Genomic DNA, 22,203 nt, shown 5'->3' on the forward strand with positions numbered 1-22,203 from the left:
TAAGCAGGCCCTATACCCGCTCCCTGTAGTTACCTACAGTTAGTATGCAGGCCCTATACCCGCTCCCTGTAGTTACCTACAGTTAGTATACTGGCCCTATACCCGCTCTCTGTAGTTACATACAGTTAGTATGCAGGCCCTATACCCGCTCTCTGTAGTTACCTACAGTTAGTATGCAGGCCCTATACCCGCTCCCTGTAGTTACCTACAGTTAGTATGCAGGCCCTATACCCGCTCTCTGTAGTTACATAGTTAGTATACTGGCCCTATACCCGCTCTCTGTAGTTACCTACAGTTAGTATGCAGGCCCTATACCCGCTCTCTGTAGTTACCTACAGTTAGTATGCAGGTCCTATACCCGCTCTCCCTAGTTACCTACAGTTAGTATACTGGCCCTATACCTGCTCTCTGTAGTTACCTACAGTTAGTATGCAGGCCCTATACCCACTCTCTGTAGTTACATACAGTTAGTATGCAGGCCCTATACCCGCTCTCTGTAGTTACATACAGATAATATGCAGGCCCTATACCCACTCTCTGTAGTTACCTACAGTTAGTATACTGGCCCTATACCCGCTCTCTGTAGTTACATACAGTTAGTATGCAGGCCCTATACCCGCTCTCCCTAGTTACCTACAGTTAGTATGCAGGCCCTATACCCGCTCTCTGTAGTTACCTACAGTTAGTATGCAGGCCCTATACCCGCTCTCTGTAGTTACCTACAGTTAGTATGCAGGCCCTATACCCGCTCTCTGTAGTTACATAGTTAGTATACTGGCCCTATACCCGCTCTCTGTAGTTACCTACAGTTAGTATGCAGGCCCTATACCCGCTCTCTGTAGTTACCTACAGTTAGTATGCAGGTCCTATACCCGCTCTCCCTAGTTACCTACAGTTAGTATACTGGCCCTATACCTGCTCTCTGTAGTTACCTACAGTTAGTATGCAGGCCCTATACCCACTCTCTGTAGTTACATACAGTTAGTATGCAGGCCCTATACCCGCTCTCTGTAGTTACATACAGATAATATGCAGGCCCTATACCCACTCTCTGTAGTTACCTACAGTTAGTATACTGGCCCTATACCCGCTCTCTGTAGTTACATACAGTTAGTATGCAGGCCCTATACCCGCTCTCCCTAGTTACCTACAGTTAGTATGCAGGCCCTATACCCGCTCTCTGTAGTTACCTACAGTTAGTATGCAGGCCCTATACCCGCTCTCTGTAGTTACCTACAGTTAGTATGCAGGCCCTATACCCGCTCTCTGTAGTTACCTACAGTTAGTATACTGGCCCTATACCCGCTCTCTGTAGTTACATAGTTAGTATGCAGGCCCTATACCCGCTCTCCCTAGTTACCTACAGTTAGTATGCAGGCCCTATACCCGCTCTCCCTAGTTACCTACAGTTAGTATGCAGGCCCTATACACGCTCTCTGTAGTTACCTACAGTTAGTATGTAGGCCCTATACACGCTCTCCGTAGTTACCTACAGTTAGTATACTGGCCCTATACCCGCTCTCTGTAGTTACCTACAGTTAGTATGTAGGCCCTATACACGCTCTCTGTAGTTACCTACAGTTAGTATGCAGGCCCTATACACGCTCTCTGTAGTTACCTACAGTTAGTATGTAGGCCCTATACACGCTCTCCGTAGTTACCTACAGTTAGTATGCAGGCCCTATACCCGCTCTCTGTAGTTACCTACAGTTAGTATGCAGGCCCTATACCCGCTCTCTGTAGTTACCTACAGTTAGTATGCAGGCCCTATACACGCTCTCTGTAGTTACCTACAGTTAGTATGTAGGCCCTATACACGCTCTCCGTAGTTACCTACAGTTAGTATGCAGGCCCTATACCCGCTCTCTGTAGTTACCTACAGTTAGTATACTGGCCCTATACCCGCTCTCTGTAGTTACCTACAGTTAGTATGCAGGCCCTATACCCGCTCTCTGTAGTTACCTACAGTTAGTATACTGGCCCTATACCCGCTCTCTGTAGTTACATAGTTAGTATGCAGGCCCTATACACGCTCTCTGTAGTTACCTACAGTTAGTATGTAGGCCCTATACACGCTCTCCGTAGTTACCTACAGTTAGTATGCAGGCCCTATACCCGCTCTCTGTAGTTACCTACAGTTAGTATGCAGGCCCTATACCCGCTCTCTGTAGTTACCTACAGTTAGTATACTGGCCCTATACCCGCTCTCTGTAGTTACCTACAGTTAGTATGCAGGCCCTATACCCGCTCTCTGTAGTTACCTACAGTTAGTATACTGGCCCTATACCCGCTCTCTGTAGTTACATAGTTAGTATGCAGGCCCTATACACGCTCTCTGTAGTTACCTACAGTTAGTATGTAGGCCCTATACACGCTCTCCGTAGTTACCTACAGTTAGTATGCAGGCCCTATACCCGCTCTCTGTAGTTACCTACAGTTAGTATGTAGGCCCTATACCTGCTCTCTCTAGCTATGAAAATTCACAAATACTGTCAAAACTCATAACAGTTTGCTAGACTGAACAATAACATGACGTCTATTTTTTATACCAGCTTCTGAATAGCAGTACTGTACTGTACACTTTGCATGTCATATTGTTTTGTCATTTCGTATCTAGATCTTTTTATATAATATACAAACCATTAGAATTACGCTCCTGTATGTACGAATTTACTGCTGTACACACCGGGAGAACTACATTTTGGGCTCATTAATTCAAATTTAATGGCACTGATGTTTAAAAGTTATTGCAAGAAACGCGAGATTCCACAGTCACAGTGACAGCTAACTAGGGAGTGAGGCTGGTTGCCGAGACAACGATGCGCGGCGTACCCAAGTCTTTTAAGTATTAAAGATATAGTATGTACTTACACACTTGCACTAACAAATATTATGTCAGTAATATTTATATATGATTTTATGTGATCCGAATCATTTTCAGTATTATTTTGCTTACGCGTCATCTGTGAGTTCCTGCGATCTTTCGGTAAGCTCCAAAAATATTCCCGTTTTAATTGTTGGTGTTCAGTCAGGGAAGTGGCCCAGCATCCTTGTGTTTGGACACTTTTTTTTCACTATTTATTGATAAACTCACACACACACATACTCACTGCCCTCCTGCCAGGTTGCCCCTGCGTCGCTCTGGAGAACAGCACCCTGCAAAGGTATCGGTAGAAAGTATAGCACATGCTGCTTCATTCAGATTAGTGATTTCAGGTGCCATCTGCTCTCAGTTGAGTGACCCCCCCCCCCCCCAGCATCTGGGAGCTGCTCAGTTATAGTAATTTGATTCATGAGTATGGGATTCTGGGTAGGTTACCCGTAAGGTGAGCCTCCCACAACGCCACAGTTTGGCCCGAGCCTTGTAACAATCCTATTTTAACTGGTCAGGTGACCCTGTCTGCATTGCATCCTTCTGGGAAATGTAGTACGTGTATAGCAGGAGTGTACAGAGGGGGGTATGTCCACCAAGAGGGAGGCAGAACACTGACTTTGTGCAGGACACGCTGCAGTTTCACTCCATCTATCTAATGAACATGGAGCCTGACAAGGAAGCAGGCGGTACGAGGAGGCAGGGGACACCGGAGCGGGGACACATGTTCCTCACAGGGCTCTGTGATGGATTCATGCGAGTCTTACCGCATGTCGCAGATTCAGAGAAAAATAACACAACATGACGGGATTGTCAAAGTTAGCAGTGATACAGTGACATCAGGGGGCCCACAGGGAGGACTGGCAGTAGGGGCTCAGACATACACACCCTGATATAGTGACATTGGGGACATCAGGGGACCCACAGGGAGGACTGGCAGTAGGGGCTCAGACACACACACCCTGATATAGTGACATTGGGGACATCAGGGGACCCACAGGGAGGACTGGCAGTAGCGGCTCAGACGCACACACCCTGATATAGTGACATTGGGGACATCAGGGGACCCACAGGGAGGACTGGCAGTAGGGGCTCAGACGCGGACACCCTGAAATAGTGACATTGGGGACATCAGGGGACCCACAGGGAGGACTGGCAGTAGGGACTCAGACACGGACACCCTGATATAGTGACATTGGGGACATCAGGGGGCCCACAGGGAGGACTGGCAGTAGGGGCTCAGACACGGACACCCTGATATAGTGACATTGGGGACATCAGGGGACCCACAGGGAGGACTGGCAGTAGGGTCTCAGACACAGACACCCTGAAATAGTGACATTGGGGACATCAGGGGGCCCACAGGGAGGACTGGCAGTAGGGGCTCAGACACGGACACCCTGAAATAGTGACATTGGGGACATCAGGGGGCCCACAGGGAGGACTGGCAGTAGGGGCTCAGACACACACACCCTGATATAGTGACATTGGGGACATCAGGGGACCCACAGGGAGGACTGGCAGTAGGGTCTCAGACACAGACACCCCTGGGAGAGGAGCGTGACACAGAAACTCAGGTGCCTTTAGTTAGCGTTCAGTTCCGCAGGACGATGCGTTGCGGTGACGTTGGCCATGCGTGAGTGTGACACGCTAATGAAGCCACGCTAATGGATATGCTTACACGAACTCCAAAAGGCACTAGAGTAATGATTCACATGCAAATGAGGAGGTTTTTGGCCCAGGATCTTCAGGAAATGAAAGAAGGAGTGATCACTCATACGGGGCAGGCAGAGTCGCCTGTTTAGGAGATTAAAGCTCTTGGCCATCAGCTACAGCTGTTTACATGATGGACTCCTTGGACTGTCCATGACCACCTGGACGCATGACCTGCCCGGGGAGGTACAGTGAGGAGGAGCTATGGGCTCCAAACAAGGCCTCCTGCTCGACCTCCTGCATCTCCCCTTCGGAGTGATGATCCCTCCCTGTCATTCCAGGGCCCTCAAAAACGGCAGTAAGGATATCCAGGGACATGGGACACACGAGACGAAAGTCAGCCTTAGTTTACCAGTAATCAGGGAAGGAAGCCAGCAGGAGGTCACACATCGCTCGCTCCCCCGAGAGTCAGACCGATTCCTTCTCCCCTGACCATGAATTCTGTTTCTGGCCCTAATTACAAATGGACCGACACTAAAGCCTTTCCAGAAAATTCCACTCTGGATGGATATTTTTTTTCCTTTGCTTTTCTTTTTTGGGGGGGGGGGGCAGTTTAGCATGAGCAAACTGCCACCACCAAGCAGATTAATTTAATAAGTAACTAAATGAACGGCATTGCTGTCTAGTTAGGGTTCGGTTCGGTTCACATCCTGGAGTCGCAGAAGAGAGCTTATCAGTTCAGCTTAATTAGGGAAGACAAGAGGGTCACAGTCCCCCAGGTTCAGATCAGTGTGCCAGAGTCTCAGCGGTGGAGGGACTGAGAGCACACACACACACACACACACACACACACACACACACAAACACACATACACCCACACACACACGTTTGTATTCATATCTTTGTGGGGACCAACTATTCATTTCTATGGGGAAAACCCAAACCCCAACCTAACCCCCACCCAGCCCTAACCTTAGCCATAAGTAACCAAACAAAATATGAGACTTTCGCCATCTTTTGTTCTCCACAATGCATGCACCGCTGCCTGGTTGGTCTTACACCACACACCTCTCATACACACACAGACGGGGGGAGGGGGGGTGGATTTCAGATGCCACCGCTCTGTTCCCATCATGCTACGTTCCCTGGAAGTTACATCACGGCACACGGGAACAGCAGAAATTACTGAACTTGAAGTGAACTTTACAAAAAGAAACCCACTAAAGGTCAATTCCCTCTTCCGTCTCTTTTTTCCTGCACACAGTCTCACTCTTTCAATTACTGAATCCCTGGACAAGTTATATAGAGATAAACAGACTATACATATAAAAATGAGAGAGGAAAACATTACAAGGAGAAACACATAACATGCAGACGTAAAATCCCTTTTCTATTTTTGAGGGGGACAAAAAGAGAAAAAGATAAATTTCACAAAAATGTCCTACTCGCCTATTATAAAGAATAATTATATTTTGCTTTTAACTATGAATTAATCACTTAAAGGCTGTATAGTTAAGTGTACGTGCTTTCTGCTGAGAACAGGTCATGTGATCCCCAACCCATGTGATTCTCCTCCAGTATATTTTCATGGTGGGGGTGGGGGGGGGGTTCCATGACCATCTTGGAGGGGGGAGGGGGGGGGCGACATGCCCCCTACGTTTACGGCCGTTTTCCTTCCCCTGGTAAAGACACTGACTCTGCGGGAGATTCATGGAAACGTCGATGGCTCTGTCATGCTGCCCAGCATGTTAAGGGCGTAAATCAGCACATAAAGACCACCCAGGCTGACCTACATCACCCCCACCTCCCCCCGGAGACCCCACACCCCCAATAACCCTGCTCATAAATACACCGAAAACACACTGCGTCCTCAATGCCAGCTGGATACGCAGCACTGCGCGGCTGATGTTCGCGGCTTAATGATGAAGCGCGTCACGGCCTTAAGGAATCCGATTTACAGGCCAGCGTCACACACACGCCTGCTAATGAGCTAAAGCTGACCGAAAAATTAAAAACACGGATATGCAAGCGTTGCATGAGGATGTGGCAGTGCCCAGCTGGGACAGCGGTCGAACCAGCTGACTGATGACATCACAACAAGGGGGAGGAGTCAAAATTAGCAAGTGCTGCTACCCAAATACAGAAATTTACTGCTGTAAATGGGGTAAATGCTGCACAACCAATAACGTAAATGGCGTTTAAACAATCAATTAACACTTTAACAGTAAGACATATAACAGCCAGACTATTTTTTCTTTACATGTTTATGGAGAGAGATATTACGAGCATATTGATTGCCCTGTCATCGTATGTGTATTGGCTACAGAGGCAAAGGGAGGATTTTTAACAGTGAGTGTGCATGAAATGGGGCCTAAACCCCCCAGGAGTGAGCGAAAAGGCCCAGCTGAATATATAGAATCAATTCAGCGTTACAGGATTTATTCCACAATTAAAACGGAAAGGATAAATTAAGACAAGGCACCATTTTTAGGACACATTTTAAAGACAGTAAACACCGACCACAGAAATCTGTCACAGAAATCTGTTCTGTTCTTGACAGAAGATTTTTTATATCTTTTAATCTATAATGCAAGTTAGACTGTTCAATGTTTAATTCAGTTCCATCAGCAAATCTCCAGCTGGCTTGTTTTTCCTAAAATTCTTTTCATATTTCCTCCTGAATGACTTTTATGGTTCAATTGCGAATACAAAGACATTAAAGGGATTATAGGGAATCATCCCGACGAATCACAGAAGCCTGTAGCCTAATGAAGCCGTCGGAGGGAATCGGAGGGGAGGGGAGATCTCCGAAATCCCATCAGACTATAAGCAACATCAGCGGCTAAATCAGCCTCGAAGGCCGAATCGGAGAGGACATCATTTCAAGCCACATCGAACGAGGCGTCTGCTGAAGCACAGCTCGTCTGGAAAATAATTAGATGCACAGGGTCCTGGACGTGCGGCACCTGGCGGTTTGTCGCTGCGAACGCCGCTATCTGTCAGCCATCCACAGCAGGCCGGGAGACAGCCATCCACAGCCCATTCACGACAGCCCTAGTGCTCGATCACGACAGCCCTAGTGCTCGATCACAACAGCCCTAGTGCTCGATCAGTCTGCCCAAAGGAAGCGCAGGTCTTCCCGGAAAAAACCACAACAGGTGGCCAGGACGACGCACACATCCACCCCCATGGGACCGCGACTAAAAATGGCAGAGGGTAATTGTCAAAATCGGATTATGTGGCACCCTTGTCCCATCTGGCAAGTAAACACGGCAAACCTCTTATCTAATTAAACTTCCAAGAAGCTGGTGGATTGTTAACCCAGAAACAGTGGAGACAAACAGCACAGCTATGGAATCCAGGCAGCGTCTGCAAACTAGCCAGCTCCCTCACACATAGATAAACGTTTGGTCCCTGCAATATGAAATATATACATGACCACACACGCGCACACGCATGCGCACACGCACACGCAGGTTTGTAATTATATCTTTGTGGGGACTTTTCATTCATTTCTATGGGAAAAATCCTAATCCCAGCTATGACAACCTTAACCCCCACCCAACCTTAACCATAAATAACCAAAGCACATAAATTCACAGTTTCTGATGGGGGTGGGGCCACAGTCATTACCGCTAACAGCTGGTTCACATGACAAGCGGTTATGACAAAGGATGGATGGATGGATGGATGATTGCTTGCACAGATTTTTTATAAAACTGAGTTTCTCCCTTGTGGGCACCAAAAATATGTCCCCACAACGTCAAACTAACAGGTTTTTAGCACATTGTGGGAATATTTGGTTCCCACAAAGTAATATATACATAATCCCCCCCACACACACAGGGATCTCGCAGCGTCCTTAATAAGCAGAACAGCACTTTCTCATAAAAGGCATTTAGATTAAGTGATTCGTTTCAAGAGACTCTTTGAGAAATGCTCACATATTGATTTTAAGCGACTGTGACATTAACTTCGGCGGAAAGTTTGACGGATTTTAAAGATAAGGCATAGAACATTAATCCGGAGGTGACCAGTGATTAAAGCCGTCCACGGGGCCATCAGGCTGGAGAGATGCCCTCGCTGCAGTACATAAATTTCCCGTTTCTGATGGGAGGGGGGCTGCACTCATTACCACTAACAGCCGGCTCACATGCCCTTTTATGTCTGAGGACTCTGCATGTCAATTTTTAATAAACTGGCCGAATTGCCTGTGGATTCCGGAAGTTGCCGTTGGGTTGTGCTGCTGAGACGGGCTGCTGGACATCACTGGCTCTTACCCCGAGGACCCCGGCAGGTATAGTCGCCGATCAGATCCACACATAGGCCTCCACCCAAACAGGGACAGGACCAGCAGCCACCCGCCTTCTCTGAACACGTCCTGCGTGGCAGAGAGATCATTAAAATATGAAAAACGTTACTTACAGTACTTAACAGACGCTGTTATCCGGAGCGACAGACAGCAGACTCCTGGCCCCATTGATGAGGTCACTCTGCTGACCCTGGGATTTGAACCAGTAGCCTTCTACTCATGGACACACGACACGGCCCGCCTCTGACCTCCGCTCCTTATGGGTTCAGTCCCAGTGGCGTGTCACAACCAAAAGTCTGGCGTCGTAAGCACGAGCGGCTCAGCCCTGAACACGTGTTACTGCAAAGACCCGGTCCGGTTCACAGAAAGACGAGGAGCGTGCAGACAGGAAAACATGCCCACTGTTCAATCAGCGTGCGGCATTTATAACGAACCATGTCAAATGCACGTCTTTATCTATCCATATAAAACACACACGGAATTTAAAACTCAATTTACCACTGAACATATTTCTCTAAAAACAAGCGACAAACCCCCTGAGAATCTCCAAAGCTGATATGTGCTAATTTCAATCACAGCTTGAACACTTAGAGACGCCGGCTTTAGGTACGGCCTGCATTTGAAGAACATTAAAGCAGAGATATTTAATCATCTCTAGCTGTGAAACATTTTATACTTAATCTGTTATTCGTCCTAAATGAAGATAAAAGTGTGGAAAAAAGGCATCTTTTCACAGAGTACCTGACAGTCACCACGGAAAGTGAGAAAGGCGGCGTGACACAGAGGTCATTACGAGCCGCTGGTTTGCCGTCCACGTTAAGGTCGGCGCAATTTGCAGAGAGAGAGGTACGTGGAGGTTGAGGCTGTATATTTCTGTTCTAACTGGGCCACCCTCCAGCTAAGAAGCCTGTCAGATAAAGAGAGAACTTCCTCACGCTGAAAACTGCACCACGCTCACACTAAATAAAAGGAGATGCAGAATCACTATCTGCAATATCGATCGGATGAAGACCGAGACAACAGAAGAGCTTATAGAGGCAAAAAGTAGCTCAGATCGTTAGGAGTGTAAAGAATCCCCCAATATTATTATTAAGTTGTCGGTATGGTGAGAATTCTCCTCAAAACAGCCAATCCCATCATGCCTCGATGAGCCACAAAGTCCCGCTTATGGTCACACATCTGCAAGCCACGCCTCCTGCATGTCAGTGACCACCTGACAGTCCCAGGTCAGACATTCCTGATCCAGCCGAAATCCCAGCATGCACCTGCAGGCATAGCCAGAGCCCCAGTTCACGCAGGCGCCGCACCCCAAACAGCGGTGCCCTATGCAGTTAGCGACACGCCGCTCGCAGAACGCTCCCGTGTAACCATGGCGACACAGGCACCTGCCGGAAGCGAGCACTGACAAATGATGCCGCTTGGGGATGCAGGTGAAAACCCCAGAATGGCCAATCACAGAGCAGCAGAGCCGTCACCTAGCGGAATGTGCCGGTCCCGTCCACACACATGGCACCGTACAGGAACCGGTGTGCCACAGTACAGGAACCGGTGTGCCACACACTCGTCGATGTTCTGCTGACAGTCTGGGTCGGTCCACCCGGCCGAACAGAAGCAGAGGCGAGTGCCGCCATCGTCAGTCAGGAAGCAGCCCCCCCCCCCCCCCCACCCCGTTGGCACACGGCTGTCTTGGATGGAGGGAAGATCGCAACGTCAGGAGGGACGTTGGTGAGGGGTCACATTCCCGAAGAGCTGCTGTATCATACATCAAAGGGCTGGTTAATCATATCGGCATGTAAGCTAGTCTTTGTTACCATGAAGGATTATCTGGTTATACGGATGGCGGCAGATTTTCCCTGGGAACTCCATGAAACTGTCAGTTACAAGCCGAGTGTGAACCAAACAACATAAATCCCAACAATAGCTTTACAGAGACGTGAAATGCAGTTTCTTCATTGTCACCCGTTCAGAGATAAGCCCCGCCCCTTCTGCAGCCAGCAAAGATCAATGCCATTCGCTTCGCAAAAACAATGGGATCGCTTCCGAGAGGCGCCTTGTGAGGAATAATGCGGAATCCATTGGTGTTTTATTTCCCATTTTTAATCCACCAGGGTGATTAAAACCAGCCGGCATTTCCAGCCTGACGGGATTCCCCCCCAGGCACATGGACAAACGAGTTTTCCTTCTGCACTCAGAATGTTTATGACAGTTTATGATACGGAGAGCGTGGCGAAGGACCACAGAGAGGCATTTATTAGGGCAGGGTAAAGACCATCCAGGCAGGGGGAGGGGCTGTTTACGGAGGCGGGGACAGGGCAGTGTTACAGGCGGGTACCTGGCGGGGCTTCACGGGTCATGCGGGAAGATCGGGTCAGACACTGACGCTCTGCTCACGCTTCCATCGAGAAAGAATGAAAACACCAAGATTTACACCTTAGCAAGGAGCACAGTTCACACACCTCATTCTCCTTGTATTCTATAAGGCCAGCATGCTGGGCAGCCTGTTGACCTTGGGCCCCCAGAGGTTCTGTTCCTCCCTACTCGGGAGCTTTTGGTTCCTCTCCTCCGTTGTCTTCTGCTATTCTCTCTTTCCTTCTTTCATGCACCATTTTGTATAGATGATGCACTAATGTATCGCCACACTCTCTAGTCAAGGGCCTTGGGGTGACTGTGTCATGAAAGGAGTTATACTGTATAAACATAAATTGAATTGAATAAGGTCCTGTGTCATTCGGAGAAACCATAAAACGTGTATAGCTGAGCAGTGAGCGTGCCACCTGAACGTGCTGGGGACATGATATCATGTGGAGGGCCGTCCATCCAGATGGGCGCTGCATCCGGACCCGGGGAGGCAGGTAGCTTTGGGGGGAATACGGGCATCCACGTTCACCTCGCAGTTCCCCCCAAAAGTCCAGCAGTGGGAGAAACTCTCACATTGTATAAGTGTAGCGATTTTAATGTACTGCAGCAACCTTCTGCAGTAACACTCTGCTGTAACATAATACAGTACCACTCCGCAGTAACATGACGCAATAACATAATACAGTACCACTCCGCAGTAACATGACGCAATAACATAATACAGTACCACTCCGCAGTAACATGACGCAATAACATAATACAGTACCACTCCGCAGTAGCATGAGGCGATAAGATAATACAGTACCACTCCGCAGTTATACACTGCAGAAACACGCTGCAGTAACATAATATGGTACCACTCCGCAGTAACATGAGGCAATAACATAATACAGTACCACTCCGCAGTTATACACTGCAGAAACACGCTGCAGTAACATAATACAGTACCACTCCACAGTAACATGAGGCAATAACATAATACAGTACCACTCCGCAGTAACATGAGGCAATAACATAATACAGTACCACTCCGCAGTAACATGAGGCAATAACATAATACAGTACCACTCCGCAGTAACATGAGGCAATAACATAATACAGTACCACTCCGCAGTAACGAGGCAATAACATAATACAGTACCACTCCGCAGTAACACACTGCAGAAACACGCTGCAGTAACATAATATGGTACCACTCCGCAGTAACATGCTGCAGTAACATAATACAGTACAACGGCACAATAACAAGCTGCAGGAACATAATACAGTACAACTCCACAGTTATACTCTGCAGAAACATGCTGCAGTAACACAATACGGTACCACTCCACAGTACCACGAGGCAATAACATAATATGGTACCACTCTGCAGCAACAATCTGCAGTAACATAATATGGTACCACTCCGTAGTAACACGCTGCAGTAATGTAATATAGTACAACAGCACAGTAACTAGCTGCAGTAACATAATACAGTACCACTCTGCAGAAACGAGGCAGTAACAAAATACAGTACAACTCCACAGTAACACGCTGCAGTAACATAATATGGTACGACTCTGCAGTAACACGCTGCAGTAACATAATGCGGTACAACTCCACAGTAACACGCTGCAGTAACATAATATGGTACGACTCTGCAGTAACACGCTGCAGTAACACAATGCAGTACAACTCCACAGTAACATAATATAGTACGACTCTGCAGTAACATGCTGCAGTAACATAATGCGGTACAACTCCACAGTAACACGCTGCAGAAACATGAGGCAGTAACAAAATACAGTACAACTCCACAGTAACACGCTGCAGTAACATAACATGGTACGACTCTGCAGTAACACACTGCAGTAACATAATGCGGTACCACTCCACAGTAACACGCTGCAGTAACATAATACAGTACAACTCCACAGTAACACGCTGCAGTAACATAATATGGTACGACTCTGCAGTAACACGCTGCAGTAACATAATGCGGTACAACTCCACAGTACCACTCTGCAGAAACATGAGGCAGTAACAAAATACAGTACAACTCCACAGTAACATGCTGCAGTAACATAATATAGTACGACTCTGCAGTAACATGCTGCAGTAACATAATACAGTACAACTCCACAGTAACATGCTGCAGTAACATAATATGGTACGACTCTGCAGTAACACGCTGCAGTAACATAATGCGGTACAACTCCACAGTACCACTCTGCAGAAACATGAGGCAGTAACAAAATACAGTACAACTCCACAGTAACACGCTGCAGTAACATAACATGGTACGACTCTGCAGTAACACGCTGCAGTAACATAATGCGGTACCACTCCACAGTAACTCGCTGCAGTAATGTAATATAGTACAACAGCACAGTAACTAGCTGAAGTAACATAATATGGAAACCACACCTCAGTAACAAGCTGTAGTAACATAATACAGTACAACGGCACAGTAACACGCTGCACACTAACACACTGAAGAAACACGCCGGTTTCCTTGTGACAACACCTTCATACTGCAGTCCTACATCAGGGGAGCTATATCAGGTCTGTCCACAGATGCAGCACCTCCTACGGCTCCCTATGGGTTACTGCATTTGGAATTCCGGGCACACGTCTTAATTACTACATTCTATCGAGTAAGACAGGGGCTTACCTGGGGGGCTCACTGCAAGAGAGAGCCAGCGGGCCGGGGCCTTACCTGGGGGGCTCGCTGCAAGAGAGAGCCAGCGGGCCGGGGCCTTACCTGGGGGGCTCGCTGCAAGAGAGAGCCAGCGGGCCGGGCCTTACCTGGGGGTCTCGCTGCAAGAGAGAGCCAGCGGGTCGGGGCCTTACCTGGGGGGCTCGCTGCAAGAGAGAGCCAGCGGGCCGGGGCCTTACCTGGGGGGCTCGCTGCAAGAGAGAGCCAGCGGGCCGGGCCTTACCTGGGGGTCTCGCTGCAAGAGAGAGCCGGCGGGCCGGGGCCTTACCTGGGGGGCTCGCTGCAAGAGAGAGCCGGCGGGCCGGGGCCTTACCTGGGGGGCTCGCTGCAAGAGAGAGCCGGCGGGCCGGGGCCTAACCTGGGGGGCTCGCTGCAAGAGAGAGCCGGCGGGCCGGGGCCTTACCTGGGGGGCTCGCTGCAAGAGAGAGCCGGCGGGCCGGGGCCTTACCTGGGGGGCTCGCTGCAAGAGAGAGCCGGCGGGCCGGGGCCTAACCTGGGGGGCTCGCTGCAAGAGAGAGCCGGCGGGCCGGGGCCTAACCTGGGGGGCTCGCTGCAAGAGAGAGCCGGCGGGCCGGGGCCTTACCTGGGGGGCTCGCTGCAAGAGAGAGCCGGCGGGCCGGGGCCTTACCTGGGGGGCTCGCTGCAAGAGAGAGCCGGCGGGCCGGGGCCTTACCTGGGGGGCTCGCTGCAAGAGAGAGCCGGCGGGCCGGGGCCTTACCTGGGGGGCTCGCTGCAAGAGAGAGCAATATTTATAATTTTTGTGTATTTTTTTTCTATTTTACTTTTGCATCTTATTTTGTTTATTAAAAATGTTTTCTTATACCTTTAGTTTTGGTGAACGATCATAACCCTGCTCTGGGTTCTATTACCCCCCCCCACACAACTTAACCCTAAAACGACCCCCAGTGCCGCCCCCCCCCCCCCAGGATTGATTAATATCATTGACACAGCTCCCTCTACAGGTCATTAGGCATGTGAGTACAGCACAAGAAACCTGATTCATCCGTCAGGGTAAAAAATGGCTGGGATGAGGGGCCCTCCCCCCCGACGGCCATACCCTGTATACTGCCCCCCCCACCTGACACAGAAAGAGGGCGCCGAGCAGCTGGATGGACGGACGAACGAATGAATGAACGAGGACAGACGGAGAGAGTGCGCTCAGACTTAGGGGACAAAGGAGCGGGATCTTTTCTCCAGAGACCCTAAAGGCCTGACGTCATGTAGGAGCGAGAAGAACCGGCATCCTCACTTTGACAAAATGGTGTCACCCAGAGATCAAAGGTCACCTGGGTGACATTAATATTCAAACGCTACCTGCTAAGGAATTGCAATCTCCAGGGGAAGCACAGTGAACTGACACTGTAAATTTCACCTTAACTTACAGCTGCAAGCTCCTTCAAATCTGTCTTCACATCGTTGGGAACAATGTGTACAGAAAATTACTCCAATATTCTGCACAGCGTGGCTTTTAAAATTTCATGCTGCTTGGAAGCAGAAATACCACACTAATCATTCCAGGATTATGTAAATATAGACTAATATTACACACTCAAATTTCCTATATTCTAAGTGCATATTTCAGTAGCTCTATCCATGTACTTTCTATGCAGCAAAGGAAAGCGTGTTCTGACAACGTGTTCAGTAAGAGTGTTCAGGCAGAGTTTGTGTGTTCTTCACAAACATTCCCCGTCAAGTATCAAACGCGTGCCTGATTTTTACATTCATCAGCACAGCACAGACACCACAGGGACAGCGCCTGCGTTTCACACCCTACACTCAACCTTCACAAGCAAAGGCATTTCATTTTCTTACTAAGAAATAAATGCAACATTTATGACATAAATACCACTTTATTGCAAAAAACTGCGTGCAGATAAAGGCACATGATCAATGGCTCTTGGGATTATGGACTAGGTTGATGCTGGACTAGGATTATGGACTAGGCCAAGGACACAGAATCATCATCATAATTACAATTATGAACATGACCTATTCTTTTTCAATAGAAGATTCTGAAACATTCCAGTCCTCTTCCGTAGCTCAGCCTAGCTCCTGATGGTGATTCTGTAAGGGGCCCAACCACACTTGGGCCCCAGGATCTACTGTACAAGGGCCACCAAGACAGAGCGTGCATCACCATACCCTCTGCTGGATCCATACAAACAGGCCAAAAGCACATAGCCTCACGAAACATGTAGATCAGCCCCTTAACTGGCCATTCTGCCATTTTCCCCAAGGTTCTAAAGACCCTTCCAGCTTACTGTGATCAGTCATTCAGGGCTGGGGGGCTTGAACATGTTCAGCCTTGGCTGCAGCAGCATGAGCTTTCACCTTGACCTTTGTTTTTGGGGCCCCAGTCATTTCAAAGTCATTTTGAGGACCTCTGTCACATATTTAAAAAACTAAAAAACTGAAAGTCAGAGGGTGGTAGATAACTAGCTGGTTTGCAGAACAGGCTGCTTCAGCCTCTCGTAAATAAGGAACTTGTTCATTTTATATTTAGTATAATGTTTCTGGCCAACAGGGGCCTGACGCAAATGTGTGACTTGAGTGCTGAGTACAAGAACAATTTTTCAAGTGAGTCTCCAATAAAAACATTAACAATATAAATAAATCCAGAGTATGACACTGCGATTGGCCAGACTGTGCTTAAATTCGACACGCCTCAGCGTTTCACATCATAGAAAAGGAAACGGACCGAGAAAAGCACCGTGCGGCACAGCCAATCAACATCCAGAGCTGGGAGTAATGGAGCAACCAGTCCGCCTACTTACTATCGGCCTACCGCTCTGGAAAGCATCCACTTAGAACAGAGCAAGCGGCCATATCCCCCAGCGGGGAAATGAGCAGAGAGACGCCTGACAGCCGCAGGCGTCGGCCACTAGGGGCACCGTCAACCAGAGCCGCATTCTCTCGCAGGCTCCAGATTAAGGTCACACTTCTGAAAGCTTGTTTAAGTGCAAAGACGGACTGGAAAATCAGCCTGAAATGTGATTTATCAGTATGTCTGGGAACCTGTGGAACTGGCGTGGCGTTGGGCGATGTGCAGGGAGGTGTGGGACTTTCATCGGCTGTGCGTGATTCAATTAAGCGTCCGACGGGAGATGGAAGGAGGCAGGGGACAGATAAGGAAATGGAGGCACATATCTGCTGCTCATCTGCCCTTCCAGAGTCTTCTCTTGTCTAGGGGTGCTCAGGATTCCTGAGTGTCATCTGCTCCGGGGCGGAGATTCAGATCTGACGCTTCACTCTGGTGCCGGCCTTTGGGTCGGCGTCTTCTTCACAGAAAATGCTAGAAACATTTCTGTGTGTAACCTGAACATCACAATATCAGCGGCGTATGGGGGAGAGATGGAAGAGAGACGGGGCATGTATGCTCAACGATGCCGACAGGGCCTCTGTGGTTCCTCATGAAGAAAATCTCACGAAAACAGCGAATTCCATCAGTCATTCATTAAGGGAGCATTTCAGTCACCGGCAGATGATGCAGAACGCAGCGATACCCCCACCCCTGTTCCCCCCTAGGCTGTGTAATTCTGTATAACAGCTCGAGCACGCCTGACAGATGGGCGGAGCATGAAGGACTGTCAGAAAAGCAGAGGCGTATGGGACACAGAAAGGTATCATTCCATCATAGAAGCGTGGCACGTGTCCAGTGGCCGGGATAAAGCAGCAAGTGGCTCTCCAAGACTGGCCCAGCACAGACCGCCCGTAATGCACCTAGAAGACGGTATCTTACGGCACATAATTAGCCCAAAGTCAGCTGGGCAATTAATAAAGTTAAAGTAAAGAAGGAACAGCTACACAGAGTCATGAAATGCACAACCAAGTCATGGAGGTAGACGACAGCCATCGCGAACTGAGAAAACCAAAGTTACGATATTTTTCAAACAAAAGCCAAACTGCGGAGAGAGTCGACCGCTATTCATTCCTCTCCGCTGTGCATCCATCGGGGGAGATGTGAACCCCCCCAGGAAGACCATCTCCAAGCGGAGAATAGGCAGTCATTTTGACACCGGTGGTTTGTTCCTTCTGTGACGAGAACTCCAGCAAATAAAATGAGTCTGCATGCAGGAGGGTAATTGCACACGTATAACCCCATCAATTAATCTCTTTATTAAATTACTTTGACATTTTAAAAATCATCTTCATTAGTTAATGCATTCTGATGATGGTTTTGTCAAAACACGTCAAGCCGACTTTAAAATGATTTCATTTAAGTTAAGGTAATATCTAATAAGGGCCCATTTCACACTGCGTGGGACGGCCAGCACATTAGCGTTGAGGTCGTGCCGGCGGCCGTTTCCTTGCCAATGTCGACTCCTGGCACCACAACCAAACAGCCAATGGCTGAGCCTGGGGGGAGGGGCCACACTTTACCTGTGTAGCCATGGAGGCAGAGACAAGTGTAGCTCCGTGGTGCCCCCTGTTGGCTGCTATCCACACAGACGGCCCCGTTCTGGCACCGGTCAGGGTACATGTGGCAGGTGCTCTCCATGTGCTGACAGAACTCGCCTGTCCAGCCCGGGGCACAGAGGCACTATTGGGGGGAAGTAAAAAAAAAATTAAATCCTTTGTTACCATGGTAACCAAGCCAGTACCACCCCAGAGCGATGAGAACTGTCTCAGACTTGCACTTTGTCTATATCCAACGTCAAATTACAGCCCCTCATTTACCTTGCAGGGCTCTGACCGGGGTCTGTATCAGATCTAAGCGACGGCACGGCGCCCCCCATTGGCCGGCAGCAGACAGGGACTTTGTGCTGCCCTATTCTGTGCGCTTCGGGAATAAATCCTCTGCTGACAATTTGGCCTATTCTGCGGTATTTTGCTCAACAGTATAATCACACCCAGCTCAAGGTCACACCTAAAAGCAGTTCAGGATAAGGTTCGGATGGATGGATGGATGGATGGATGGTTGGATGGATGGATGGATGGATTTATAGTGGACCCTCATCAAGGAGAATGACCTTCCAGCATGGTGAAACACTGAGGTGAAGATGAGAGATGCAGTCTTCATATCCATCAGTGTTCAGACTGGGCCGGTAGTGATGAATAAACTCCCACCCTGTAGAGCTGCCCCTCCCCCCCGCTCCAATTAGCTGCTCGCTCTGACTGACGGACAGCGACATCCCCCAGGGCCATGCAGGAGTGCCGCCCTTCAGGTCCTGTGCCTCTCTCTTCCCGTCGTGACTCATTTGACGATCCCAGACAATTATCTTGCTCCATGACGGAATGTTAAAACAAAGCAGGGCCCTCCGCTGTCTCCCAGGCTTTGAGCCGCTGCCGACGGGACTCCAGTATGTTCTAACGCCCTGAAGGGTCATTTGGCCGTCAGAACACCAAGTAAAATGACTGCAGCCCCCCGGCCCAATCCCACAGACACGCTGACACTTGACTGATGTACAATTTATAAAATCTGTGGAGGCCGACGTTAACATGGCTGCATCTAAGAGACGAGGTGCCCTGGTCTGATCGGGCTCCAGTAGGCCATGGTGGAGATTAAACACTCCACACAAATGAAATATCAGCCTGGACACAATAGCTACTTATTTGGAAAACAATTAGGGGCTCAGAGAAAAGCAGCTTAGCAGTAAACAGATTTGAAATCGAGGCATGGATATCGGAAATTAAACGGGGACTTTTGTGTGTGTGTGTGGGGGGGATATATACTGTATTATCTGGCGACTCTGCTGACAGGTTCCACATCGGTGTAGCGCGTGCCTGGTTACTTCCGGTCACTCCCAGTAACACCCGGTCACACCCAGTAACGCCCGGTCACTCTCAGTAACACCCAGTAACGCCCGGTCACACCCAGTAACACTCGGTCACTCACAGTGACGCCTGGTCGCTCCCAGTTGTTCTTGGTATTCCATGTTATGCCTGATCACTCCCAGTTACATCCCAGTTCACCCAGTTATGCCCCATTTCACCCAGTTACGTCTCAGTACTCCCAGTTACGCTCTGGTACTCTCAGGTACATCCTGTTACTCCCAGGCACACCCAGTTGCGTCCCCTAACTCCAATTTAAATCCTGGTACTCCCAGTTACATCCAGTTACATCCAGTTACTCCCAGTCACACTTCAGTACTCTCATTTACGTCCTGTTGCTCCCAGTTACATCCTATTACTCACAGATACTCACACGATACCCGCCAATAATGCTCAGGCACAGCCCCTCATTCAGGCAGTCGATTCCCAGCATGCCACAGTAGTCTGTCACTTCCTCGCAGTCCCGGCCGGTGAATCCTTGACGGCATCTGGAAAAAACACAATCATGACCCGGGGAGGGGGGGCATCTCAGCGAGGAGGTTTGCCAAGAAATCGCCAAAAATCCATCGTCACCAGAAACCAACCTTCCATTTCGCAGTCAATCATGACACATCCCCAGTGATGGCCACCAAATACCGGATTCATGACACATCCCCAGTGATGGCCACCAAATACCGGATTCATGACACATCCCCAGTGATGGCCACCAAATACCGGATTCATGACACATCCCCAGTGATGGCCACCAAATACCGGATTCATGACACATCCCCAGTGATGGCCACCAAATACCGGATTCATGACACATCCCCAGTGATGGCCACCAAATACCGGATTCATGACAATCAGCCTGGCGTGATTTTATCGCTCCTCTCACACAGATTTTTCATTCGGGCCATTCGGCCTGCTCCATTTTACTGCGGGGGACTTAGGGATTTCGTCGACTGGAATTAGGAAATAATCTTTGCGGAGGCAAGGGGGGGGGGGGGGCGAGGGGGGGATTCCCGCTGTGTTTGAAATGAAATGCACAAAGCGGCGCTGCCAATGTCTCGTCAGACTGCTAGAGTAATACAGTCCTTAATTACAGGAGATAGAGTCAGAGTCAGGTAGCGTTACAGTTACATTTACCCCAGTCTGCATGGTGGCGTGAGGCTCGGAGGGCTGGGGCACTGAGCCTGTGATCGGAAGGTCACAGAATCACATCCCAGGGTCGGCAGAATGATGTCGCCATCGGGCCCGTGAGCCAGGCCCCTGAGCGAGGCCCTCAACCCCCAGCTGCTCCAGGGGCTGGCTGACTCTACTTTCTCGATTGTACGTTGCTTTGGATAAATAAATGTCATGGAATCACGTTTGCGTGGTGGTGTGCAGTTTCTCGGGAGCTGGGGGGCGTCAGTACCGAGGAAAGGCTCCTATCAAAGCTGCCGGCAGACCTCAGGTTCGAAAAGGGGGCGCGGGGTGGGGGAGACGGCAGATTCGCGTCACCTGCAGCGGTACTGCTCCCCCGATGGCGTGCAGCTGCCGTTGTTGAGACACGGGTTCGAGCTGCACGGGTTGGGCTCCTTGGCACATGCAAAGCTCTGGACGGGCACAGAACAGCGCAATCGTCAGCAAAGGCTCATGGGAAACAGGGTCATTCCACCTGTCGGGGCGATTCACTGGAATAGGCTGGAATATTCGAAGGACAGCATCTTATTAATAGCAGAGATGTGTCTCAGAATGAGAAGGTGCGCGATTGGGCATCAAGCGAGACCAGCTCTGTTCCATTCAGGGAAACATTTAGAAAGATACGCTAATCAACACCTCAGTGAAACAGCCCTGTCTCCACTCATCTTCTGTGCGAGAACAGGAAAATGGAGTGAGCGAGAGAGAGGAGGTATGAAAACGACAAGCTGTCCTTGGAGAGAAGGAACATTACCAAGGTAACCTTTGACATTGAAGGGGATTCAGAAATAATCCAGGTGTTTATGCATTTAAAGACCCCCCCCCATTTTCATATATACCAGTAGAATACTCACTGCAGTCGTTTGTCTGTGAAGAGGCATGAAAAATAAGACCTTTCACATCCATAAACATCAGCAGCTGAGCAGATGGTGCGCGGGTCAGTGGACAGGGCGGCAACATTACACTCAAGGTCACACACATGCCCCGCCCCCTGACCATGTGACACAGTGAGCTGGGGGGGGGGGGGGGCACGGGATCCTACCAGCTGTCTCAGGCCCCTCCCTACCCCCAGTCGGAGCCGTTTGAGTAACTGTTATTATAAGTTTAGAAAGTACACCCCTTGGTTTGCTCCAGAGACAGTGGATTCATTCTTAAGTGACATTTTATATTAATTATTTCCTCTCAGGCAAAATTAGATGTGGAGGAGGGTTGAAGTGTCCTTACATTGTTGGAGGTGTTACATGCCCGCGTGTGGGGGCTGTCGTGCATCACGAGCTCGCCGTCGCAGTCGGGTCCCGGGAAGCCTTCAGCACACACACACATGTGTCCCGTGGCCGTCTCCACGCACATACCGCTGTTTTTACATGGGGATGAAT

At 49.3% G+C, this 22,203-nt stretch overlaps 1 protein-coding gene across 1 annotated transcript in view; it reads right to left on the reverse strand.

Annotated features, from left to right (window-relative positions):
* Positions 1-22,203, reverse strand: part of eys (eyes shut homolog) — a 150,671-nt gene extending 128,468 nt beyond the window's left edge. Inside the window, exons 1-4 of the mRNA XM_023844746.2 lie at positions 22,052-22,203; positions 21,149-21,243; positions 20,040-20,154; positions 18,275-18,434 (exon numbers count right to left, since the gene is read on the reverse strand). Of these exons, the coding sequence (XP_023700514.2) occupies positions 18,275-18,434; positions 20,040-20,154; positions 21,149-21,243; positions 22,052-22,177 (496 nt within the window). The 5' untranslated portion in view covers positions 22,178-22,203. The remainder of the gene's footprint in view (positions 1-18,274; positions 18,435-20,039; positions 20,155-21,148; positions 21,244-22,051) is intronic.

This window comes from Paramormyrops kingsleyae, chromosome 3 (assembly GCF_048594095.1).
Source record: "Paramormyrops kingsleyae isolate MSU_618 chromosome 3, PKINGS_0.4, whole genome shotgun sequence".
NCBI lineage: Eukaryota > Metazoa > Chordata > Actinopteri > Osteoglossiformes > Mormyridae > Paramormyrops > Paramormyrops kingsleyae.